The sequence below is a fragment of the Marmota marmota genome, unplaced genomic scaffold (assembly GCF_001458135.2).
Source record: "Marmota marmota marmota unplaced genomic scaffold, marMar, whole genome shotgun sequence".
Lineage (NCBI taxonomy): Eukaryota > Metazoa > Chordata > Mammalia > Rodentia > Sciuridae > Marmota > Marmota marmota.
In genome coordinates, this window is record NW_026000057.1 from 13,107,810 (window position 1) to 13,135,273 (window position 27,464).

Below are 27,464 nucleotides of genomic sequence, written 5' to 3' on the forward strand. Positions count from 1 at the left end.
GCAGCAGAGCACAACAGACACTAGTATGGCAATATGTAAATCAATGGATGTGTAACTGATGTGATTCTGCAATCTGTGTATGGGGTGAAGGTGGGAGTTCATAACCCACTTGAATCAAAGTGTGGAATATGATATGTCAAGAAATTTGTAATGTTTTGAACAACCAACAATAAAAAATTAAAAAATAAATAAATAAAAATAAATAAATAAATTATATTGCCTGGGGTCTGGGATGTAGCTCCAGGGTGGAGTGCTTGTCTATCATGTGCAAGGCCCTGGGTTCCATTCCCAGGACCACAAAAAAATGAAATATAAGTATCTGGCCTTGTTATGGATTTTGGCATTAAGAATAAAGCACTTATCTCATTTGTAAGTCTCAAATCATCTGCTTAATTTGCCACATAACAATCTGGCATTCCAGAGTTTGAACATGAAATAAATAAAATATTGAGGAGGAAACAAATTTTATTTATGGGAATACATAAACCCTTGTGTTGTTTTACTTGAGATGCTAGAAGCAAGAACTTCCTTTTTGAAATTTCTAACAGGAAATTCCAAACAGTACTATGATTCCCTTGGTGGTGGTAGGGAGTCCCTGTATAATTGCAGATAAAATAATTGGCTTCAGTTTAGTTAAGTTTGATGACCTCTTGTGGAATTTGCTATATTTATTTGTAGTCATTTTCTGTCTTGAGAATGTCTCCTCTCCCCGAGCTGTGAGAAGGTGTCATTTTCTCCATTTAACCTGCTGTGATTGCTAGCAGAAGTAGCCCTCTTCTATTCTGATAATTCCTTTAAGGCTACAGAGTAGTCTCCAAATACCCAATTAAGAATTTTAGAAACTGTGCTCCTTCCTACAAGCACTGCAGCCATAGAGTTCCCTGGTTAGTCTAAATGCAGCTGGAGCTAGGTAATAAATCATCTGCTCTCCCAGGATTTCCCCCCCATTTCTAATTTTGCATGAAAATATCTGGAGAGAGCTGAAAGTAAACAAGGAAGGGTCATAGCCATCAGCTAAATTAAGATCTCCAAAATGCACAACCAAGGCTCACCTCCAAGTGCAATGACTCTAAGGAATAGCCAACCTTATTTATTGCAGGACTCAGTTGTACCAGGACTTTATGTAATTTCATTTTCTTTCTGTCTCAATCTTTCAATCATTGCCATGTGTACTCCTGCATCCCTTGGTCCATTGTTTTAGCAAAATTTTATTGGTTATACAGCCTCTTCCATTTTGGGTAGGCAATGAATACAAAGAAGGAGAGAACAAACCAGGAGGAGAAGGGTCCATATGTGGTGAGAGAGGGAGAAAAGAGCAAAGCTAACAAATGCCAGATTTCTACATGACGTGACAGATGCCCAATTCTACTCAGTAGGAATAAAATGCTACAAGAGAGACTGGAGGAAACGGTGGGGTTGAGGGGCAGTCAAATTTTATCTGCAGAGAGTTTGTTCCAGGAGAAGATATAGGAAGTTGGAACACCATGTTTAAGGGATAACAGGAGGCCAGCGCCATGGAAACAACTTGAGCAAGAGGCAGGTTTGGAAGATCAAGTCAGAGATTAGCAGAAAGGTTAAGAACAACTTTGGTGATGGCATGATAAGGCTTCTGAGTGTGTAGCAAATTACCAAAGGCAAAGACAAAAAGCTTCTCTTTTGTCCCCTCTTCAACTTTATCCCTTCATTGAGGAGGCTTCAGAGTAATATGGTCTAATAGGTTATAATAAATATTTAGAGAAGAAGAAAATGCAACTACTAGAATTCGGGAAAATATTTATTTTTTAAGTTAATATTTAGGGGTTTTTTGTGGCCAGTATCACAGACAGATAAAAAAATTGCCAGTGTCAATGATAATGATGATGATGATGGTGGTGGTGGTACTTGGAATTTATATAACAGCTTGATTTTTCAGTAGCCTACCAAGCATCATTACTTTTATCTTCTGATTTGACGTCTGCTTTCTATCTTTTGTGATTAATATGCACATATACTGTTAGTAATTGCTGTAAGAGCCCCAGAAGTCATTTAGGAAAAAAAAGGACTCTTTTACTCTTAAGACTATTAGTGTCTTAGTTTTGCATTACACATTTTTACTACATTCATATGACATTTATTGAGAATGACTTCATCCTACACTGTTTTATGATGAGGGAGATATAAAATGACTAAATATTTTTAATGTTTTAAGCAATTTATTATAAAACTAATATACCTCATCTGTTTCTACACAAGCTGCTTTACATGGTGGGGGAAAAATAGGTTAAACGACCTAGGAAGTTAGTTGCAACTCTAGAATAGAAGCTGCCTGACACTGTATTTCACAGGATTCTGCAGTGCCCCAATGTAAGAGGTCTAATCTTTGTGAATATCCTGAGAGGGAAACTCTCTTCTGAGAGTACATGATTTACCCTGATTCTCCATAGGGCCTGAGCCTTGAGATTTCTGCTATTTGTGTGTGTGTGTGTGTGTGTGTGTGTGTGTGAGGGGAGCAGTGGTGTACTGGGGATTGAACTAGGGGCACTCAACCATTGAGACACATCTGCAGCCCTGTTTTGTATTTTATTTAGAGATGGGGTCTCGCTGAGTTGCTTAGTGCCTTCCCATTGCTGAGGCTGGCTTTGAACTCGTGATCCTCCTGTCTCAGCCTCCCGAGCTGCTGGGATTACAGGCATGCAACACCACACCCGGAAGATTTCTGCTATTTGATTCTTGATTTCCAATATATAATATATGCCAGTGGGTCTTCCTGAGTTTTTATTTATAGTATACATTATACTCTACATCTAGGTGGAGACCATTGGTGATGCATATTGTGTAGCAGGGGGATTACACAGAGAGAGTGATACTCATGCTATCCAGATAGCCCTGATGGCCCTAAAGATGATGGAGCTCTCTGACGAAGTCATGTCTCCCCATGGAGAACCTATCAAGGTAAGACAGATTATATATTGTTAAGGGAATGTCATGAGACCAAAGGCTTAGGGGTTGGTTATCAAAGAATGGTGTATTTATTAGTCAGGATTTATTGCAGACAGCAAAATCTTCTCTTACTTGTTTAAGCAGGAAGAAGTTTACTAAAGAATATTAAATGGCTTAACAATTATTGAGAGGACTGGAGAAGTCATTTATAATTTGGGCTTTGAAAAATTGACTCTCCAAAACAAACTTCAGGACTTCTTGTGCGTTTTCCGAGCTAAGGTCTCAGATCTTTTTTTTTTCATGGTCTGAAAGCTGATTCCAGATCAACTGTATCATAGTGACCATCAGGAAACTACTGTGTTCACAAAGCTGCTTTCTCTACTACTGGCTACAGAGCAAAAATGTACCTACTACAATATCACTCGGCAAGGTGAAAATTCTACATCATGACCATCACAAGATACTTTAATAGAAAATGGACTCTCTACTAAGCATCCCAAAGAAAACCAAAAGCTTCCACAACTGTGTTTGCACCTGGAAGCAAAAGAAACACAATCACAATGAAAATCTTGTCTTCCAAATCTTATGTAAATACATCTGATTCACCAACTTATCTGCATCTAGAAGTTGCAAAGCTGTTTGGAAAATGTAGTTTTTAGTTGGATAGCACCTGCACCTGTAGGGAAGGACATTTTGTTACAATGAATGTTGATTATGCATCCACCAATATTTTCCAAGGCATAAAACATTTCAAAAAATTTAGATGACCCAGATCTCAGAAATAATATCTTATTATAGAGAAGAAATAAAATCAGCAAGGCAGGTATTTGTTCAATAACATCAGTGAATCACATTCATTTTTTCCACTGGCAATGAATCTGCTGCTTAATTTTTATAGAATACTTCTCAATTTGGGACCTTTAGAAATGGCCCCTTAAAGTAATGTATAATCCCATCTTGTGTGCAATAAAACATAAAAGAAAAAAAATGAAAACCAGAACTGTAATAATTAGAGATTTAGCCTTGATTTTCTTTAACCAAGCCATCTGCCCAAGCCTTCACCACTATTTTTGAAATCTTCTGTCATCCCATTTATATGTTGCTGACTAACATACTTCCCTACACTTAGTGGTATTAGACAAATATATTATGCATTGATTCTGTTTACTAGAATCTGGATAAGGCATAGGAACACTAGGGTGTCTTTGCTTAACAGGATCTGAGACCTTAGCTCGGAAAACACACAAGAAGTAGAGGATTCCTGGAATACTTAGGATTGTATTGCTTGGAGCAGGTGGACCTAAGATGATGCTTCACTTATGTGCCTGGTTCCTTGGTGAAGATGGCAGACAGCTCGAGGTCTGCTGGGACCATCAGCCCAGATGTTACATGTGACACTTAAACATGGCAGTCTCAGAGTAGCCACTTCTTAGGTGGTGACTTACTTGCTAGTTAACAAAATTGATGGAAGCTGCATGACCTTTTATGATCCAGCCTTGGAAGATACACAATGACAGTTCTGCCGAATACTGTTGATCAGACTAATCATATGCCTACCCAGAGGAGAGCCAGCTTAGACACCATGTCTTAATAGAAGGAGCATGAAATTTGCATCTGTGTTTTAATTGCATTTTTAGAGGAGAATTATGCATTTCTTTCTATTTCTTTGTGAGTATTCATAGCAATAAAGTAAATATTAAAAATATTGAAATAGAAAACCGGTGTTTTCCACATAAATGAATTTTATACTTAAAATGTGCTTTAGGGGGTGGGATTAATGGCATGAATTTTATTATTTGCCTAATAATTTGTATTTTTTAGATTTTTTCAGTTTGATGAATTATTTATAAACAGCTTTAACAAAGTTACCTGAGTAATAATAGATTAGCTTTTTTGAGCTGTAAAGTGACAGAAAACATATCATTTTATGTGTTCTTACTGGCAGTCCTGTGAAATATGTGAGTTTTAGAAAATGCATGTGAAACATTACAAAGCCAGAGTATAAAGCATTTTTAGTAGGAAGGGAACATAAATATGTATCAGAAAGGAGCATACTGTGGCTTAAACAGTGTCTCATTTGACCTTCAACATTAAGAAGAATAGGCCACAATTCACCGAGATGGACAAGAGTAAAATCTTTTATGAATTAGGAGCTGGAGTCAGGTCCATTTGGCTTCAAATCTCAAACTTCTACTTCTTACCTGGTTACCTCATGGAATGGACTTGAAATGAAAAAAATGAAAACTTTTTTTCTCCTTTTCAAATTCTGTGCTTTTTTCCAACACATCCCATATGCAAATTATTCACTGATACACTTCCTATTTACAGCTTCACTAAAGTATATCCACTCCAGCTTAGATAAGTGTAGTGGACAGAAGACAGACTGAAGTGCTGAATGTCACTGTGAGAGTCTCTAAGTTAGTGAACATGGAAACGAACATTTGGTACTCCACCTTCCTGTTCCCAGAAGCCTAGAATAAGTAATTAGTTAGGCCAAAAGTGGTCCCCAAATATGAAACTCTCCCAATAGGATCCCAATTCAGCTTTTAGTGGGAGACAGAAGTCTGTTATTCTTTAATTGTTTCCATAGAAGTCTTTTTCCAGTGTAAAGATATGCATTCAGGGCATGATGTGCATGTTAAACTTTGGATCATTTTCTTGCTCATGTATTTGGAAAGTTCTCTAAAAAAAAAAAAAAAAAACCTCTGGGTTTGATATGAGAACTGGAAAAGGGGAGGAAGGGCGACAGGCATGGGAAGAATTCTCTGAGCTTTGGCTTTGGCTTTGAGGAGAATGTATTTACATATTATTTATGAAATAAGAAGATTTAAATGCCATGGTATGTGTATCATATAAAAAGCTAGAATAACTATGTAAACAGAGAAAATTTGGTTTGACTAAAAGAATCCCCAAGAGAGTGATAACTTCTCAATCAATTGTGCTGAAATCATGGTTTATATTTGTGGATAAAAGATAGGCTAGGGAACTAAAGTTCTCAGATTTTTTAAATTGTGTCCAAGTTACTGAGTCTTTGGCTTTTGTTTAAAATGCATATATCTAATAAAATGTTTTCAAATGGTCAACTACACATAGAATGTGAAAAACATTTATATGGTATCTGATTCTCATTTAAAATATATTAACTTTCACTGTTGTAGTGTTAAGAATTTGTACATTTTCTTAGATCATCAAATATTAGATATTTTAGAATATTCCATTTAAAATATTCCATGTCACTGCATCCTTCAGTCATTCACAACTCTTCAACTTTTATGCCAACATATTATAGGCTGCCTCTTTTTCTAGACATGGCACAACTTTGGTGTTGCATGAACCTGAATTTTACTTTAGTGTGTGTAGAATATATAGATTATAGTTAGTGGGATCTTATCTCTGGCAATTCTAATTTTTATTTTCCTGTATCATTTTTTTCTTAAATATTACAATTTATCTTCCATAGTTAGTCATTTTGATAATGGGATAACATTTGACATAAATTATTTTTAAATGAAACATCCTTAAAAAAATCTTTTTGGGGGGTACAGCCACATTATGTTCCCCAGGTACCTTTAACTCCCAAGCTCAAGTAATTTTCTTGCCTTCAGCCTCTGGAGGAGTTGGGACAATAGATATGTGATACCTTGCCAGGCTTTGAAAAATTCCATTTTAGAGTATTAGTTTCCTTTGCCATTCTCTGTCACTATTTTGAGAAACAACTCCCAGAGTCCAGAATTTATATCTTTCTCACTTGATGGACAGAGCTTATTTTACATAAACAGCCCACAGATTCCTTGTTACGAGGCTGTAGGGACCATAAGGGTATGTGTGTTTCAGAAATTAAGGTAATAAACGTGGTCTGCTTAAGAAACCTAACCATATAAATAGAAGAGAGGTAAGGGGGAGGCTACTGATTCCTCACTAGTAATTTTTACTTGCATGTGAGAAATAGAAGGAAGTGTTAAGGAAGGCAATGGTGTGGTCGGAGCTACTGGTAAAAATAATTTAGACAAGACATTCAAACAACACTGACAAGTAGGAAACAGTTTATCTGTGACAAGTAGGAAGTGGTTTACCAGTAACTGGGAATATTGTTATGTTTTAACTTTCAGATGCGAATTGGACTGCATTCTGGATCTGTTTTTGCTGGAGTTGTTGGAGTTAAAATGCCCCGTTACTGCCTTTTTGGAAATAATGTCACTCTGGCTAACAAATTTGAGTCCTGCAGTGTGCCACGAAAAATCAATGTTAGTCCAACAACCTACAGGTACTAATGGTGTTAAACACCTGAAATATATTGTTTTATTATATAAAATTGTCATTTTTATATTACTGATTTGATTCATTTTCCATAACTCTCTTCTTGCATAGATAATATTAAAGGAAAAAGAAAAGCAATAGCTTCTAACCATCTCCACTTTAACTGGTTTTATTTTGTATTTTTTTTTTTGTTTGTTTTGTGTGGTGCTGGTGATCAAACCCAAGGTTTTGTCCATGCTAGGCAAGTGTTGTGCCACTGAGCTATACCCTAGCCCCCCTACCTTGTTTTAAAATCACTCATTAGCTTCATGAGATATTTGTGACTCAATTGTAATTCTTGACAGACGTCACATCTTCCTTCATTACTGTTTTTTAAAAAGCATATATTAATATTCTCAAGTACATCAACAGGCATTTTCACATCAGTTGGGGTACTTCAGCACAATTCTGGTGTTAACTACCCAAAATTAGCATAGACTCACGGTAGGACACAGTTCCCAATAATACTGTCTTTAAAAACCAGATGCCAGCCATACTTCAGGGGTCCTCAAGCTACCAGCACTTTTGACTGGCTACAAATTCCAGTGTTCCCAAGATCCCCTCAAGTCAAATAATTAGATCTTCACTATGGAGATTTCATGCCACCTTCCCATGGGTTCAGGACAAGTTACCCTCTTACCATATCATTGGGTTAACCAACCAAGATGCTCCACTAAGCTGTAGGCTTTGGTGTCTGGACTCGTTGGTTACATTATGTAGACATAATTGATTTACTCAATGGCATTATATGAACTCAGTTTCCAACCACTCTTTCTTCTCCCCCAGATTTTCAGTCTTCTAATCACCTACTTGTCTTTTCTGGAACTCTGCCCCCATTTAGAGTCATCTTCTTAGCATAAACTCAGGTGTGATCCAAAGGCTCATGAAAAGCAAAAACATTCCTATAACTTAGGAAATCTTAAGAGTTTTGGAAACTTGCTCCCTGAAACCAAGGACTGGGATCAATGCAATTCCCTAACTATAGCAGTGGACAGTTTCCCAGAGGAAAACTGGCAGGTTATTAAACATCTCCCAGGTATGCAGAGTCTTATGGACAAGCAGGTAATGTCCACATAGTAAAAGATGAGCCATGTGTTATCTAGCACTAAGAGTACTTGTCTCCATGACAGCGTGCCCTGAACAACCTGAGTGAACAAAACCTGTCATTGGGGTATTTCTTATCCACCTTTAATCAGAAAATAAACCATTCTGTACTGATAGAAATATATTGGTCCTATGAATTTTGTCACACTCAAATAAAAAATTATAATCAAAACTATTAAATAGCAAAAACATTTTCCAGAACTGTATGGTAGCCAAAACAGTAAGCAAATTGTTTTACTATTCTCAGAGATAATTCCTTTGGAGCATCTTTTTTTTTTTTTTCTCCTGAAATCTGCAACAGTATTTGCTTTCCAACCCAGACTCCCTTAAAAACCTTGCTTCCTATTTCTCAGCAGTTGGATGAGAACTCCACCATCCATCTTCATGCTGTCAAATCTATCCTCACCACCACCTCAGTGCCCATGTCTTCAGCTCTTGTTCCTAGGGCACTGGGCCAGCTGCCTTGCTCCTGTTTAAATAGTTTTGCTCTGAATGTTATTCCTGTCACCTTCTCCAGAACTTTCCTGCTAGAAAAATAACTGTCTTATCTCCATGATCGATTTCTCTTGAATGAAATAATTATTCCCAACAGCCTTCAAACGTATCTTACTAATGAAGCTCTTGAAAACGTAAAAACTCGCTCATTTTCAAGTTCATCTCCTGATATCATCTTGTATTTCTGCTCCTTACATAGGAAACAAAAAAGAAGCCATCTGAATATAATTCTTCTTTTAAAAGAGAGTAAAATTATGCTATTTGCAGGTAAATGGATGGAGTTGGAGAATATCATGGTAAGCAAAGTAAGCCAGTCTCAAAAAACCAAAGGCCGAATGCTTACTCTGATAAGTGTATGCTAATCCATGATGGGGGTATGCATGGGACAAGTGGAGGATTGGGAAAAGGGGAGGGAGGAGAAGAGAGGGGTAATGAGGAGAGGAAAGACAGTGGAGTGAGACAGACATCGTTACCCTGCACAAATGGTGCAACCCTACTTCGTGTACAACTAGAGAAGTGAAAAATTGTGCTCCATTGGTGTACAACGAATAGAAAAGCATTCTGCTGCCATGTATAACTGATTAGAACAAATAAAAAATGAATTTTAAAAAAAGGAACCATCTGTCTTCAGTCTCTCTATTTTGTCTTTTGTCTGTCTGTCTGTCTCTCTCTCTCTCTCTCTCTCTCTCTCTCTCTCTCTTGCTGCTCTTTAACTCAGTCCCTTTTCAATGTTTGTCCCTTCTTCACTGGAATGGTTCTTATCTGATCCTCAGTGGACATTGCTAAAATCATGGTCATTTCTCTCTCCTTATGTTCCATATCATCTCAATAGCAATTGAATGGGCTTAGGGAGCATTCCCTTCTTTAAAAAGTTTATTCTACATCTACCTGGTTTTCTTTTTACCACAGGGCTACACCATCTGAGTGTCTATTGTGTGTAGTCCTCCCCACCAGACCCTTGAAAGTTGCAGCATCAGGCTCTGTCCCTTCTCTCTTCTGTGTCTGAAAGTCTATGAATGACTCACTTTCTGGGTGCAGTGGTGAATGCCTGTAGTCCCCGCTACTAGGAGTCTAAGGCAGGAAGACTGCTTGAGCCCAGGAGTACAAGGCCAGCCTGGTCAGCGCAATGAGAACCTAACTTAAGAAAAAAATATTAATTAATTAAATTTTAAAATGAACTTTTATGACTCTCATCTTTTTTTTTAAACTCTAGACCATTTCATAATTCTCCACTGAGCTACAGACTCATACATCCTATCCTTTATTTCCTCTTAGATGACTAATTGACAGAGGAAAATGAACTTAATGGAGTGAGTTCCAATACACTATACCCTGATGAAATTCACTTCCCACCCAGCTAAGCTTTACCAATCACCTTAAAAGGACACCACTCTACCTTTTCACCAAGACACTAAACTGTACAGTGGCTGTTACTTTCTTCTCCTTACGTCTCACCATGTCCACCTACAAATTACATCCTGAATACAGCTTTTCTCACCTTTCTCAGTGCTACCATCCAAGCCATGCCGCGATTCTCTCTCCCACCTGAGCTACACCACTTCAGCTTTACCACTCTCCCCACTTCCTTTTTTTTTGTAGAAAAATAGGGTGTAGCCTTTTTCTTTTCTTATGGATTTGAATGATAATTGACTTTCACTTTATTCTTATATAGGAAATACTTGTATCCTATCCAAATAGTTAATGTTTTATTTGTGCAAGAAGTAATGTGAAAGACATTTGACAATATTCTAAGATTCATTTAGTGGTATTTCAATATTTTTCAATGTGACATGAAAACTTAAAAGGGAATAGAAAATTGAAATGTCAATGAAATATCTATGCTTTGTGAAATTTGATTAATAATGGGTATACATTTAGTGTTAATCAAGGCAAGCAGTAGACACTTACTGGATGCTATGCAAATATAAAATAGTGTTTAAGTTGGCTCCCAAGCCAATGCTATCCAGATCTAGCATGTCACTCTATGTGAATATTATGAGTGTTATAATATGTATTTTAGAGTGTAAGTAAGCCAGAATCTATGTGCATGCTCTGTTATATAATGTGTATTATATGATATGTATAAGCCAGCGTCTTTCTTCTACTCAAGTCATATTAGAGTGGATTCACCAGATACTATGCCCTATAAATTACAGCCACTTTAAAATATTGGTTTTATGATAAAAGCACAATTTTTATTAGTTTTCCTATCTTACAGATGATATATTTATTGATGTACTTTAGCAGTTAATAGAATATTGGTGTGTTGTATTATACTAGACTCTTTCTTCAGACATGAAATCCAATTCAGTTGGGTTTTTCAGGGCACAGAAGAAAATCACTGCACTAAAATCTAATTCAGATTTCCTTAAGACCTGACACCACAGACGGGTGAATAGAAAAAATAGCCATTTCTGTTAAGCAGAAATGATAAATGATTTTCTGTAAGCATTACTTTAGGTCCCAGAACTATTCAATAAAGTTTATCCATGGCCTGAATCATAAATTAGAGAGAATAATTAATGACTTTTGCATTTGATAGAAAGCTAGGGAAGAAAATGGGAAGTGAAGTCAGTAACTTAATCAGTAAGGTTCTAATTTAAAATGAATTTATCATAATGGACAAGTAACAAATAATAAGGCTTGGTAGAACTGATGGACCTAAGAGGAAAATACTATAAATACATACCAAATGGAAAGTACACAGTGAGTATGTTCAATGACATCTCATTTGAGTTCTACTAATCTAGAATTCGTAAAAATTCTATTGAAATATCCAACATTTATTTTGACATCACTATTACCATTTTTTTTCACGAGTTCTTGCCCATGATTTTTCTAAGTAACATATACACAGTTCATGAATTGATAAAGGGACCATGACTTAACACTTTTTCATTTTAAGAAGCCTTATTCAATAATATTTTAATTATGCTGTTATTAGATCTTTGTTTCTTTAATACCGTGAATCACACTGCTATATAAATTATATCTCAGAATATTTCACAATATTTTATTCATTTCTAATAAGAGTCAAATATATTAGTAGAATTTTCTTGTTATTTTGAGTTTTATTTTTCATTGTATTTATTCAGTGAAGATGTCTGTTAACATCATGAAAATCTTTCTGTCAATCACACCTGAAATGGCTGGTTTAGTTACATTCATTTATTTATGTTGTCTTCTTTTCCTGGCTTGCCCAATATTATATCAGCATTAACTCTTACTATATTTATTTTAACCTTTTCAGATTACTCAAAGACTGCCCTGGTTTTGTGTTTACCCCTCGATCAAGGGAGGAACTTCCACCAAACTTCCCCAGTGAAATTCCTGGAATCTGTCATTTTCTGGATTCTTATCAACAAGGAACAAATTCAAAACCGTGCTTCCAAAAGAAAGACATTGAAGATGGCAATGCCAATTTCTTAGGCAAAGCATCAGGAATAGATTAGTGAGCAGCTTGTTAGTCTTTGGGTCTGACTCCTTCAAGAATGTGTAGAGTTTCTGAAAGCACATTAGAATTGCAGAGACTCAAGAGCAGTATTAAAATTTCAGGAGCTAAGTCATAATCTACCCTTTCCCCATTTAACATGACAAAAATGTATTCCTTTCAGTACTTCAATTCTTCTAAGAGAAACCTCAATCAGTGACTTCTGAAGGTGTATTTCTGTAATATAACAATCACTTAACTGCCTGTACTCTGAATTCAGCACGCATTGTACATATATCAGGCAATTGTAGTCAACTGTACAGAGTGATGCAGTCACCTGAAATCTTGTGTCCTGGTGCAATGTCATGGTTACTAAAGTGTATTTGTGATAGTGTTGCCTTAAAAAAATATTGAATAGAAATTACAGTCCTAAATATTGTAAGTTTTTTCAACCTTTCAAATTCTGCATTTTATTGCATTTTCTCATTTATCTGTTAGTGTATATAACAAAATAAGCTGAGCTTTTTTTCTCTGTGCATCTTATATTTTTTGTGGTTGTTGTTCCTCTCTTTTTAGAAAATAAGCAGTCAGAAGCAATATGTAATAAAATAGTTCTGTAAGTATCAAAGAACAACTTTCATTTTTTGAAGTTAAAAATATTCTTCACAATACAATGTCATACAATAAATATTTTCTTTTGTTTAATTTTTTATTCTACATATGGCAAAGGCTCTTTTAATTCACACTAGCAATTTAATTTCTATTAAATCATTAAGATTCTATTAAATCATTAAACTATTCATAACTTTTAAAAAAAGGCTTTTAGTCTATATTAAGAGGCAATAATATTTTAATTTAATTTAGCCAGAAGTGATATGGGGTTCAAGTATGCACAATAATAAAACATTTTATATATATATATATATATATATATATATATATATACACACACACACACACACACACACACACACACACACACATATGCTTGGAATAATTTAGACCTTCTTTAGCAGAATCCTCTATTGACATGCTGAGCCAAAAAAGTTCCAAGAAGAAAACTGAAATTCAGAAGTGAAAAATAATACTTCATCATTTCTTTCAACAGCTTTCTTAAGTATTTGTGCTGAACATTTTCGTGTTCATATACTATGAATCAAGTTTCCATCCTACTAAAAAAATGATTGTGAAATTTTTTTATTCTATTTGAAATAACTTGATTTGACTATCTTGATGATATTTTCTAAAAAGACTGGAAGTATTTATCAAGAAAATGATGCCATGATTTCATTGTGAAAATTTCAGAACAGTTTTCTGAAATTTGAAGGTTTTTTGATGTTTTGTTTTGTTTGTGGTACCCAATGTCTCATCTCTGCTAGACAAGTACTTTACCGTGGAGTTATAAGCCCAACAATAGAGCTTAAACTTCTATTTTTAATTATGTCAGTTTAAATTCTCTGATGAAATGAAAAAATATGCACAATTTAGTTTGGGAAAAGGATTTTATTTTCAAAAGAGATCAACTTGAAACCACGAGAAAACTGAACATTATAGTTTTTAAGTCAGCATTAGCAGATCCATAGATACAGTTAACTCTTATTTGGGTTTCCAAGAAGTAGTTCATTTTAAAAGCTCTTTAATTTTCACCATTAGTCCCCAGACTAGTCCATAGTAACATTAATAATAAAAGTCATTTCTGATTGGCCTCTACTATCCCAAGGGTACCACTATAGATAGTACAATGATTACTATTTATTCAATGAAACTTGATGTCTTTTAGGACTGGATGTGTCTCAATAAACACTTCTCCCTGGTATAGAGCTGCAGGGTTGGGAAAATATATTTACAATGTCACAATGATATGAAGTTGATGAAAATACACTTTTTCTTTCTGGACCTGAAACTTTGTTATAGAGAAAATAATAGGAGCTCCAAGAAATTTTTTAAAAACCCATAAAATACAATGCCGTATTTATCATATATATAATACTTCATCATTTGTTTCAACAGCTTTCTTAAGTATTTGTGCTGAACATTTTAGTGTGTGTGTGTGTGTGTGTGTGTGTGTGTGTATATAGATATATATATATATATATATATATATATATAATGAATCAAGTTTCCATCCTACTAAAAATATGATTGTGAAAATTTTACTTCTATTTGAAATAACTTGATTTGACTATCTTGATGATATTTTCTAAAAAGACTGGAAGTATTTACCAAGAAAATGATGTCATGATTTCATTGTAAAAATTTGTGCTCTAAAAATTTACAAGTTAATTAGAATTCAGAAGTGTCTTGTTCAGGGCTGGGGTTGTAGATCAGTGGTAGAGATCTTGTCTAGCATGTGCAAAGTACTAGGTTTGATCCCCAGTACTGAAAACAAAACAAAACAACAGCATAAAAGAAAGTATCTTTCGTGTGTGTGTGTGTGTGTGTGTGTGTATGATGTTGATATGTAAATGTACACACACACACACACACACACACACACAGCATAAATGGGGGGAAACGTATATAACCTGGGTAAAAAACTGTATGACAATTCCTTGTTCTAATCCTGTAACTTTTCTATAATTTTGGCATTTTATCCAAATAAAAATTTACCAAAACATCTTTTGGGAAAAATAATCTGTGGTAGTTTTCCCTAGGACAAACTAAAAAATCCTGTTAATTATGGAAAGCAGTAAATAAAAGAAAAAACAAGGCAGAAAAGAAGATGGTCCATTGACTCTGCTTTCCTCTCCAAGAGTTTTAAAGCTACTAGGACAAGGGAAATGTCAAATCTTAAGGAGGAGTGTGGTTGGACCAGATATATGGATAAGAATATTTACCTGCATAGGAGAATACATGAACATTTTGTCTGTGTGTGACTCATGCTGTAGTTGGGGTATTTTACCATAAATATAAACAGAAAGCCAGGATGTCTGGTATAACAATTTCATGTCAATCTCAAGACCATTAGCTCATAAGATCCATTGCTAGGGAAAAAGAGTTGCTTTAGTATTTTCCTGTCTTCCAAATTTCTTCTCCTAATGTTACCAGTTACATCTAGGCAGACCCTGACCAGGCCTGTTTTGGGGTCAGGTCAGAGGAAAGCGTAGGATGTAATATGTTCTATGGGGAGCCCAGCAAATGAAGGAGAAGAATGAGCAGGAGAGTTTACTCCAAATATCAGCTGGGCATAGACCTGAACCTAGCTGGAAAACTGCCCAAACAGAGCTTCACATGCAAAGCCCCAGTGAATTATAAGGTAATATAATTCTTTTATTTTAAGTGTTATTTTGTTTTTAATTGGTATATACATATGTGTATGCACACATGTACAGTGAATATGTATATGTATATACATACATTTATATATACTTGATATGTTTGTATCATGAAAATACACACACACACACACACACACACACATATTTTTTTCATTCAATTCTTTGTTCAAGCAACTATTATAGTCCCAAAGAGAATGGGTTGAGAAATTACTGCAACAGTTTTAAGTGTATGTATTTGAACTGTATAAATTATTATTATTAAGTAACATTATTAATATGTGTCTTTTTGATGCATACTCATTAGGGTTGCTTGATAGATCATGTATTAGCTTTCTTCTAATGTCTAAGATAATCAACTTTTGAAGAGAAAATGTTTATTTTGGCTCACAGTTTAACACATTTTGTTCCTTATTGGGCAGACCTAATGCTTTCAGGCCTCTGGTGGAAGCAGGAAGCACATTTTGGTGGGAGCACATGGCAAAGCAAACCATTCACCTCATGGCTGGGATGTGAAGAAGAGGTAGGGGCTGGGGGTTCCACAGTCTCCTTTAAATACAAGCCCCTAATGACCTAGAGACATCCCACAAGGACCCGTTTCTTAAAGGTTCCATCTCCTCTAACAGCCCCAGGATGGAAACCAAACCTTTAACATATGGGCCTTTGTGGGATGTTCAAGAACCAAACTAATACAGATCACTACCTTTTAGTGAACAAACACAGAAGTTTATTTCACCTAATCGTGCACTTTGGTGTTAATTCACTCTTCACATAGTAGGACCTGGACAGTTAAATGGAGAAAGATGTAAAGGATGCAGGGATGGGGGCATGACATGTGAGGGGGAAAGAAGCCACAGGGAGGCCTCAGCAAGACGCATTGCCATTCCTGTAAAGAGGGCCATACCATTTTCTCCATAACAAATCTAATGTAGCAGAGAAAACAAGGAATTGTGATTCTCTTGTCTATATCCAAGTTAGAGGCTTGTCTTACTTAGCCGAAAACACCAAAATGTCATTTTCAATCAAAATTTACAATATTATCATGTACAGTTTTGTTGCGATACATTTCAAGTTCTGGAACATCTTGATGTCCTTTAGTAAGAAGGGGGGAAAAACACTTCAGTTATGAAAGCCAAGAGCTTATGGTAATCTAAGCAATTAGTTTATTGTAACCTGTTGAGTTTAGATTCCATCTGATTTTAGCATGTCAGCTTCTAGATTTTTGATGAAGTGTTGCTCCCTTTTGAATGCTTCTTTTATTATCTTGATGATATGCATACATTTGATATTCCTATTTTAAGCCACTTCAAACACTGTTCACTTTATGCTCATCTGCATTTTCCATGAAACAGTTTTGCTCTTAGCTACACCTGCATGTGTTTAACCGAATAAGCTGATTAAACTGTTTTGTCCAGTCCACATAATCCACACATTATTTTTCATCCTGAATTATCCTCTTATCTTTCAGACTTTTAAAATTTTAAGTATATAATATCAGAAAATTAAATCACTATGCAAAAATCTTCCAACTTGTGAATAAAATTGGCTGGCAGAAATTTATTTTGCATAGTACCCAAATCCTAATGGATCTGCTAAGATATTTACTTAGTCTGAAATGCTGCTAGGTCATCTTTATTGACAAAAGAACTATGAGGTATCTTCATAATAAACTAAAATGAAACAAAGCAAAAGAAAATTCTATTATACAAATTGGACAGTCCAGTGTTAAGTAGGATTTACCTGGAATAAGAGCAACAAAACTGGAGCTCCTTGGAAAGCTGTGGTCACCTTAGTCATGGGATTTAGAACTATCATATCAGTTCCTAGAAGTCTCTGACTTTGATTTAGATGAGGCCATTTTTGAAATCTGAGGGAAAAGGGGAATTTGTTTTCTTGTCCTACTCTTTATAATGATCATGGGATTTCACATACAGATGAGATTTTCTTTTCAGCCAATATTCAACATACATCTCTACATCTGTTTCTAGCTTTTGGTAAATATGCATTGTATAGGTATCCTTTTTTCCTGGCTTGTTATTCTTGTAATTTTGCCTCTATGTAAAGGAAGATGGCAATTCACCTTGCATTGAAAATCTTTTTCATACTAACAATACTCCTTTTAGTATTATTTTTGCAGTTGCTTTAAATAACACATTTATTTTGGGTTTTGCTTCTGGAAGAGTTCTTAAGTCTCTCAAAATATTACTCTGTGTCTCAGAAGTTTGTTAGATACTGCTGCTATATAAACATGGTAATAAAAGTGTTTAAATTTAAAAAAATCCTCTTAAAATTTGAAATGAGTTCTATTTAAAAAGAAAAATAAAAGTAAAAAATAATATTGTTCCAAGTTATGCAAATAGATTTGTTCTCATGTAGATCTTGCTGCGTGTGATAGCAGAATAAACCTCCAACACAACAGTGTGGACAAACAGATTAAGAACTTTAATGTCAGGCTATTGCTGTAAACATGTAAATGAATCTAAACTCCCTTCTCAGAAAATAAGTTATAAAAAGATATACATATAGTCAAAATGTATGCCTTTAGGGATGTAAATCTTTTCGTTTCAACAAAATTCATTAAGTTTTTGAAATCACATATAAAATCAAATTTCAATAAAACTGAATTTAGAAATAAAATTGTCCCTGGCTTATACAAACATAGTGGTGGTGTATTATAGCACAAGGCAGGATCAATTTTTCTTCATTATACTCTACTGAGACACAATTTTACATCAGTCCCTACCATTTTGTTTAAAAAAAGGTATTGGCTATCTTAGTTCAAAAAATGTGTATTCCTAAACTCAGAATTTTTCTCCTATAAAGCAATGCACTGTGTTCATCAGTGTCACTTGTTCTCTTGACACTGTCCTGTGGAAATTGGAACCTAGGAAATCAGTGCAAGATCACACTGATGCCCTCTTCCTGGTGATATTATGGTGAGTTAATCTTTTTTCATTCATCCAGGAGATTTGCATCTTCTGTGAGCAACCATGAAGCTGTGTCACTCTAATTTGCTAACTGGGAAAATCTCAGACCCTTCACATTTATTCCTGCAATGAGGATAGAAACCTGGCTTTCCAGAAGTCTAGTGGGCTCATACGTAGTGTTTGAGGAAAAAGTCTATGCAATTGTTAGAAAATGTGGTGACCAGAATGTATGTTCAACAGAGTTAGGAATAGTTCTCCATTTGTTTCCACTAGTGAAGAATAATGAAGAGAGTTGCAAGTCAAGTATCAGAAAGTTGGAAGGCAGGTGCAATGATGCACACATGTAATTCCAGCTACTTGGAAAGCTAAGGCAGGGCCATCACAAGTACAGCCTGAGCAACTTTGTGAGACCCTGACTCAAAATCAAATAAAGATGATTGGGGTATAGTTCCATGGTAGTTTGTTTAACATGTACAAGACCATATAGCTTCAATCCCCAGCATTTTAAAGGGGGGATGAAGAAGAGAAAGAGGAAAGAGAGGAGAGGAAAAGAAGGGTTCACAGAGAGCTTCATGGACAGATGTTTGGTTACTGATGACTCTTCGCTGGGTAAGCAGGGTTTCCAAATGGGTTGCCACACTCCAATGACATGACCAAGCTTACTGCAAGGGATGCTAGGAAGAAATGAGAATGATTTGAATGATCAACACAATCCCTGCTATAATATTTTTTGAGGGCCTACTCATTGCCAGACAGTGTTCTATACTTTGTGCTACTCATTATTTCAGATTCCCACCTAACCAGGAGATTGATGAGTTTTGTCCAGAAGGTGCCCATCTTTAAGCCTGGAAACAAAGTAGTACTGAGGATAAGTGATAACAAAGGAAGAATCCTAATGTGGTGACACACATAAGCCTCCATGGGGAAAGTCTGAAGTTCTTTCCTCTCCCAAATCAGGAAAACCATTGATGGTGCTCTCTAGGTTTTGTCTCTCATTTTCTGTGCCAATTAGACGATAACCTACAATTCTTCAGCACCCGGGAAGAATGAGAGACACCTGATTTGAGAGCAAGAAATTCCCTATTACATACTTTGGCTGTTCTCAGAGGGAAGGTGAGCCATTCCCAAGAGATCACACCCAAACAAAGAAGATTGTTATCACCTGGCAAAGGTAGGATGATATCTTCTCCTGCAGGTTTTTAGGATGGATGCTAGTTCCAGCTCTCTTTTTAATAATGTGTGCGGGGTGGGCCTAGAAAGGACTGAAGGGCTCCTTCCATCCTCTTTCACGTCTGTTTTTGGGAGAAGGGTTCCTGACAATCAATCCTTGAAGTTTGGTTATCTCCCACACAGTCAATTACATACTGAAGGTAGCTTCTATCCAGGAAGATTTTTGCACAAAGAGCAGGAGCATGGCCAAGCAGTTGCTAAGAGAAATTCATTACTGTGAGAACTCGAAATAGTCTGTACAGAATCTTCTTGTAGCTGATGCAACCTACTTAGGAATTTCTTGTATATTTTTCAGAGGAATTCCCTGCACATGAGGTACCCTTCATTTCTCAAACTTGAGATCAGGTGAAAGGAAATAAGGAGTATTATGCACTAGACTTCACCTAGAAATCAAACAGAGTACCTCTAATTATGGCCCACCTGCCTAAGAATCATTTGAGGAAGAGGGATGAGAATTATAGTGCAAATTCCTGAATAAAATTATATGTTTAGCAATTATAATAACAGTGTTAGAGCATAAGAATTTGCATTTTAAAAGAATTTCCACAAGAGATTTTCATCAGAGTTTTCAATCCCTGGAGACTACTCTGGCCTCTCTCAAAGGATTAGGGTAACTCTATTCCTGATTACAACCTGGATGACAAGTTCTGCTATCATTTCTCTGAGTATTTCTAGGTAAGCATTTCAGTCTATTGTTTCCTTGTTTCCTGAACCATGGGCATACAGATAAGGGCCAAGTAGTATTGTTTATTAGGATTCCTTCCATCCTAAGATAGTCCAGTAGGTTAGGGGGATGATTTGTGTGGTTCAATATACTGAGGCTAGAGTATAGAATATAACTTTTGAGACCAAAGATAAAGAATTCTTATCAAGAATCTATGTCAAGGCATAATAGCAAAGACTTTGACTAGAAGAAGAATGGTAAAGATAAAATCTAGAAAAGCCAATCAGTTGGCTTATGATGGTCTTATTGCATTTATACTCAATTGTATAATTAATAATATTTAATAGTAAGACATGACAAATAACAGACTTGATTTTCATAAACAGGCTTATTACAGAAAAGGAATTTTTCTACTTTGAATCTTTTCCCCTAGACCAGAGATAAGTAGTAACATATGGCACTCCCCTCTTCTTTCCCAGCCTTATAACTTCGTTTTCTCAACCCAAAATCTCAATTCCCAGGAAGAACCACATCTGTCTACCCACTTTGGTATCTAAATGTAAAGAGAAAATAAAAAAAGAAATAAAGAATGCTGGGAAATAGGTCAAGAATCTTTTTTGATTAGTTTATTTTATATATATATATATATATATATATATATATATATATATATATGCATGTGTACACAAACAATTTTATTAGTTCATTTTATATATATATATATAATATTCAGTTTCATTTGATAAAATTATACAAGCATGGAATATAATTTGCTCCAATTCTTTCTACATTGCTTCCCCTTTCCCTCTCCTCCTTCCTACTTCATTCCCTCTTTCTTCTGTTCATTTATAATTTTTTGTTACCATATTATGGATATATGTAAAGGTGGAATTCATTCTGGTATAGCCATATATGTGCATAGCTTAATTTGATCAATTTTATTCTATAGTTCCTTCATTTTCCTGTGCTCCTCCTCTCCCTCAATCCCCTTCCTCTCTTCCAGTGATCTCTCTTTTATTTTTATGGGATTCTCCTCCTCTTTTTCTTTGTCTTGGTCTTTTTATTTTTTTCCCTTATTCTGGTCTAGCTTCCACATATGATAGGAAACATTTGACCCTTGACTTTCTTTTTTCTTTTTTCTAGGTCTGACTTATTTTACTTAGCACGATGATCTCCAATTCAATGCATTTACTGAATTAAGGATTTTGATGGTGATTGAAAGTGGTTTTCTTGCCATGAAAAGAGAATACAGGCAGGAAAATCTTTAGATTTGTAATGCACCTACATATAATGAAAATCAAAAATACTTTTTTAAAACTTCCCAAACTAAAAAAAAGGTTCTCAAATAACATTATTTCCTTGTAAAAATTCATTTCCAATATTTTAATACTTTATAAGATGGACAGAACAACCAATCCACATTCTTTACTTTTGCATCCCTTTTCTTGGAGGAAATGTGTAGGATTTACACAGTTTATGCTTTTCTCACTATCTTTTCAGTTTTCTTCATGATTTTGTGTGCTACTCAAAATTCACAAGTTTTTTGTTGTTGTTTAAGTTAATCACAGCTGGTGTCTATTGTTTGCAAGGCAGAATTATGGTGGAAACATCAATACCTTCCTGACAATCCTGGGGAGACATGCTTACTTTCAAGAAAGAGTATGGCTGTCTGTGATAAGAGGGTCCTCTCTTAGGTACTGGTTATAGCAATATGGTCATTTTAACAATGAAATACAACTTGGCCCCCAGGAGAACAGGGGATTGATAGACAGTAATAAGATATGTGTGGAGGCACATGGGGAGACTTCCTACTATCATATTGACATCTCTAAAAAGTTAACATAGAAATGGAACTTGTAGATATGTCTTAGTCAGCTTGGAGCAATATGACAAAATCACATAGACCAGGTGGCTTAAACAACAGACTTTTATTTCTCACAGTTCTTGAGGCTGGGAAGACTAAGATCAAGTGCTGAGAGATTCAGTTCCTTTGGTGACCCTCTTCCTGACTTGCTGAAGGCTGCCTTCTTGTTGTGTACTTACATGGTAGTGGGGATGGTCTGGTCTCTCTTGCTATTCTTTTGAGGATACTAATCCCATCTTGGAGACCCAATATGCATGTCTTCATCTAAGTCAAATTTCCTCCCAGAAACTGCAAATGCTACCACACTGGCGGTGAGGGCTTCAACATATGCATTTTAGAGGGACACAAATACTCAGACCATAAAAAGGTATCTGGGAGATCTCAGAATTTGGTTTAGAAAAGATTGGTGTAATGTATTAGTATGCTATTGCTGCTGTAACAAATTTCCATAAACTTAGTGGCTTAAGACAATGGGAATTTTTCATCTTACAGTTCTGGAGTCCAGAAGTCCTAAAACCAAGGTGTCAGCAGGGCTACCTTCCTCCTAAAAGTTCTAAAAGATAATTCACTTCCTTCCCTTTCCTGCAACCAGAGGCCATTAGCATTTCTTGGCTCAATGGCCACTCCCTTACATCTTTTAAACTCTGCTTCTTTGGATTTGATTCTCTTGCTTCTCTTTCATAAGGACCCCTGGTGATAAAATTAAGTCCATTTAGATAATTCAGTGTAATCTCCCCATATCACTCCCTGAATCATATTTACAAAGTCCCTTTTGCTGCATAAGGTGACAGATTTATGGGTTCTGGGGGTTGGGATGTTGAAATCTTGTTAAAGGGGACAGTATTATTCTGTCTACCATAGCATTCATAAGGTTATATCTGTAGGAACATCCAGATCAAAACTCAGGATTTCTTAACTCATTTCACACTATAATGCTATTTTTTTCATGTGAGAAAACCTTAGAGTTACTAAAATCAGTTTTACCTAGGATCAGATTGAAGAAACCACAGTTTTCCATAGCAGACCAAAAAAATAGGTCTGAGTTGCCTTGGAAATTATGGCCAATTATTTGCAGACTTTTTTATTATTCTCTTGGCAGGGATGAAAGTGAAAGTAACAAAATACACAGAAGAAAGAATAAAAACATTTCAATGAACTAAAGGCTTATTATTTTAGAAGATAAAACATAAAAGATACCTCAGGATGGCCTGATTTTCATTCTTTTGGAATAATAAAATGGAAAACATCTGGGGCTGCTTTATTCTGTTGACTTTGGTGCCCATCTGTGTGGCTGGAATGATAATTAGAGAAGGGATCAGGAATCGTGTCTTATATTCTCTATAATGTGAGCATTGGATTTAAGCAAATTATTTTAACTCAAACATGACACATGTGACAAGGATCTATATATTTCATAAACACATTGCTTAAAAGGATTATAAAGCTCACATCTGACAAATATCTACCATGTGTCAAGCACTGTAATATGTGTCCTTTACAAATGTTATCACATTTAATCTCCACCATTGTTTATTTTCAGGAGAGGAAACTGAGACATAGATAGTTTCAGTAATTTATAGGTTAGGAACCACTAAGTGGGGTCCTGCAATAGGGAAGATAGCTGGGGCTCAACTCTGAATAAAGCAGAGCTAAGTGGAAATTGGCTAAGAAGACATGCAGGGGGTCAGAGAATTAAAAATGACTAAGAGGAAACATCAGGGATAATGGAGATTCTGGCTAAACTGACTTAACAGAATTCCTGCTGAAGACAAACCAGCATGACTAGAAATCACTCAGGCAAAGGTGAAGGAGAAGGAATGTGATTGAATATATAGAGTGGTCAGATAGAGAAGGCAGGGATTCTAAACTACTCAGCAGGTTCTTCACAAAACTCCATTTTACAAGAAAATGCACAGATGGAATTAACTGAAAATCCAGAATGCTTTCTAGTGTTTGGCCAAGCAAAGTGTCTCCATCCCTTCATATGTGAGTCATTGGCTTATTCAGTTAGTAATCCCAATGCAATCAGTGACAGAGTTGTGTAGTCGTCATGAAAAGTGTCAAGTGTGCTGTTTTCTTTGATCCTCATAGTACCTTTATGGAAGAAGTTGAGTCAGGCAGTTATTGCATTAAAATGAGACGTTCCATTGATTGGCCAAGCAAGTAACTTACAAGGCTGATCTAATCACCATGTTTCAGCTCTTTTCACTGTGCATTTACTACCAGGAGACAGATCCCAGCTCTATAAAGTAGACAAAAAGGATTTAGTTACATTAATTGTTGATCCCAAAATAGCAGCAATAGTAACAATCTTAAAAACAAAATTAGATAACAATTTTTGAGTATTTAATATTTTCCACTTACAGCTTTAAGCATCATAGTTGCATTAAAACAGTCACTGGTAACAACCAACATGAGAGCTAGGTACAGTTTTTAATCTTCTTAACACTGGAGCATATTGACCCATTTTTTTCTTTTCTTCTCTTCTTTTCTCTCTCTCTCTCTCTCTCTCTCTCTCTCTCTCTCTCTCTCTCTCTCTCTGGATTGGGGATTGAACCCAGGGGCATTTTACCCTTGTTANTTTTCCCCTTTTTTTTTTTTTTTTTTTTTTGAGACAGGGTCTCACTAAGTTGCTCAGGGCCTCAGTAACTTACTGAGGCTGGCCTTGAATTTATGATCCTGCTGCCTCAGCCTCTCAAGCCACTGGGATTAGAAGTGTGCACCATTGAGCAGAGCTGACCTGTTATTTTCACAAATAATATTTATCACTTTATTTTACAAGTTAGAAAACTATAGTTGAAAAGAAACTAAGTAACTTGTCCAAAAATCTGCAATTAACCATTACACTATGCTATCCCCTTAGCTAACTTTATTCTTTGTTCTTTCAATGGAGACAAGATAAAAAGAGAAATAAACAAATACTTGAATTTGTGGTTCCTGTTTGAATTTCTCTTTATATCCATAATAATATATGACTGAATTTTCACTTCAGAAGAACAACATTATAATGTTTTTAAGAGTTATAGACTGCTTTTTAAATATCCATGTAGCTCAAGTGCTAGATTCTGACTACCAATAGGTAAGACCATATTTCATTTAACTTGATTAAAATCTCAAAATCCTTCAGGATTGTGAGAAAAACAATTCATTATATTACTTCTTGGTGAAGGTTTTATTTTATTTTATTTTTGTTATTTCTCAACAGGAAAGGTACATTAAATAGGTTTCCTGGATTAGGGATGTAGCTCAGTGGTAGAGTGCATGCCTAGCAGGCTTAAAGTAGATAAATTTGGTGGAAAAACAAACATTTAAAAGAATTTGGTATAGAAAAAAAGTCACTTTAGCAAGACAGTTTAAAAATATTCAATAATCCTCTTTTTGCGTGACAAAGATTACAGTTAATATAGAAGAATAAGAAGGAGGAAGAGAATAAGAAGAAAAAAAAAGAAATTTGATTAGGAATAAGACTTATTGAATTTTTCCCCATATATCCAGAACCATAATATAGAATGACATTTTGATTGTGCTTTTCTCTTTGCTCATTGCATTCTAATTTTTTTGCTTCAAGTATTGAGTTATTGTTTCAGCAAAAAAATATGACAAGAGGAATGATTATTGTGTACCCATGAAATACTAGAACCAGAAGCTTCAAGTTAAGTGATAATTGAGCTCCGAGCAATGCAGATTAAAGAAGCATGTGAACTGAAAGCAAATTCTTGTTAAAAATTATTGAAATTAAAGAACATGCCACTCTAAAAGAATGATCCATAACAGAAACCTGGATCCATGATTGAAAAAAATGGGAAAAATGCCAAGCTTTGAAAAATATTTGCATGGACCTGAAAGCACCTTATAATTGTGCCTCTCTTTATTTACAATCTAAGGTTTATTATTATTATATTGACTGGAAAAGTTTTAAAAACAATGGTCACTATACTTTAATATGTAACTCATACAATTAATTTTTTATTAGCTGCAAATGTGAGTCATTTCATCTGACATTTCCGAAAGCCACATATTGCCTTATTTGTTTTTCATTCATTAGACTGATCTTCAAATAGTCAGTGTTGACGTTAGTGCTGGTTGAGCCATTCCTAAGCTCCTCCTTTTCCTCTTTAATTGATTCTCCTTGACTGGAGACACACCTAGAAGAATGAAATGTATTGTTTCCGAGAATATGGCATAATCCAGTTCATGATATTATTCCTATGCTCCTTGGTCAGCAGAAGTGACATTGGGTAGGTGACTTGAAGAAGCATGGTGACCCGTTGTTGAGCTCTTCCATGGCTGACAGGAACCCTTCTGTTCCTTCATGTCACATTCTTTGTGGAATCTAGTAAGCCAAATAAAAGTCAAGAATGGTTTAGTGAACAGAACTTTCTTTAGACTCATAGTGAATATGAGACAGAAAACAGAACAGTGTAAATATTTACAAATGCAAATATATGTTGGGCCAAAGGACAGTAAGTGCAAAAATATACTGGACAAAAGAAACAATGAGGGTGGAAATTTGAATTGAAGACAAAGAGAGATTAGTAGGAACACTCAGTTTTTAATTCCCCTCATAGCTTTTCCACGTGAACTTTCCCTGTTCTTCATCCCCAGAGAACAATTTTCTCTCCTTCTTCACCTATATAAAGTCTAAGATGGAGGAGACCATAGCATAATTTAGACTGAGGCACCATGGCTACACTACTGTTCAAAGGAAGAAAAACAAAGACATGGTTAAGAAAAAGTTTTTGTTTTTTTTTTTTTAACAGGTTAAAAAACATTTTTACATCTATGCTGAATCAAAATGTACAGAAAACTATAATGTAAAAAGTGCCTTGGTCTCTCCAGGAATTAGATGATAGTTACATCAACACTTTCCAATGTTTCCTTCTGGCAGGTTATGTTTAGTACATAGTATATCCATGTGTGCTTTTTTCACTCAAATAGCACATTATTCTTCACAATCCATTTAAAAATTGGTGATGGCTCCATTCATGTGTCTTTTGTTTACCTAATAATGTATCTTTCTTTATCATTATGTATCAAATCTCTTTCATGCATTTTCATAGTTTAATGTGCCATTTGGAGGGTTTAAAACATAAAGATTATAACAATTATTTGCATATACAATTACAGCATAATGAATCCTACTATAATGTATAATTATAATGCACCAATAAAAATTTTAAAAACTAGTATTAAATAATGGCTCAATATTTTAATAAGTGTACAAAGTAAGGTGTCCCATTTTATGAAAGACTATTTAATC

The 27,464-nt window shown here is 35.3% G+C and overlaps 1 protein-coding gene across 3 annotated transcripts in view; it reads left to right on the top strand.

Annotated features, from left to right (window-relative positions):
* The window catches only part of Gucy1a1 (guanylate cyclase 1 soluble subunit alpha 1), a 61,485-nt gene extending 46,624 nt beyond the window's left edge, over window positions 1-14,861 (top strand). For all 3 annotated transcript variants that reach the window (XM_048813549.1, XM_015484504.2, XM_048813550.1), the window contains 3 exons: window positions 2,788-2,931; window positions 7,029-7,183; window positions 12,065-14,861. In XM_048813549.1, coding sequence (XP_048669506.1) covers window positions 2,788-2,931; window positions 7,029-7,183; window positions 12,065-12,266 — 501 coding nt within the window. In that variant the 3' untranslated portion in view covers window positions 12,267-14,861. The remainder of the gene's footprint in view (window positions 1-2,787; window positions 2,932-7,028; window positions 7,184-12,064) is intronic.
* Window positions 14,862-27,464: the final 12,603 nt, after the last annotated feature.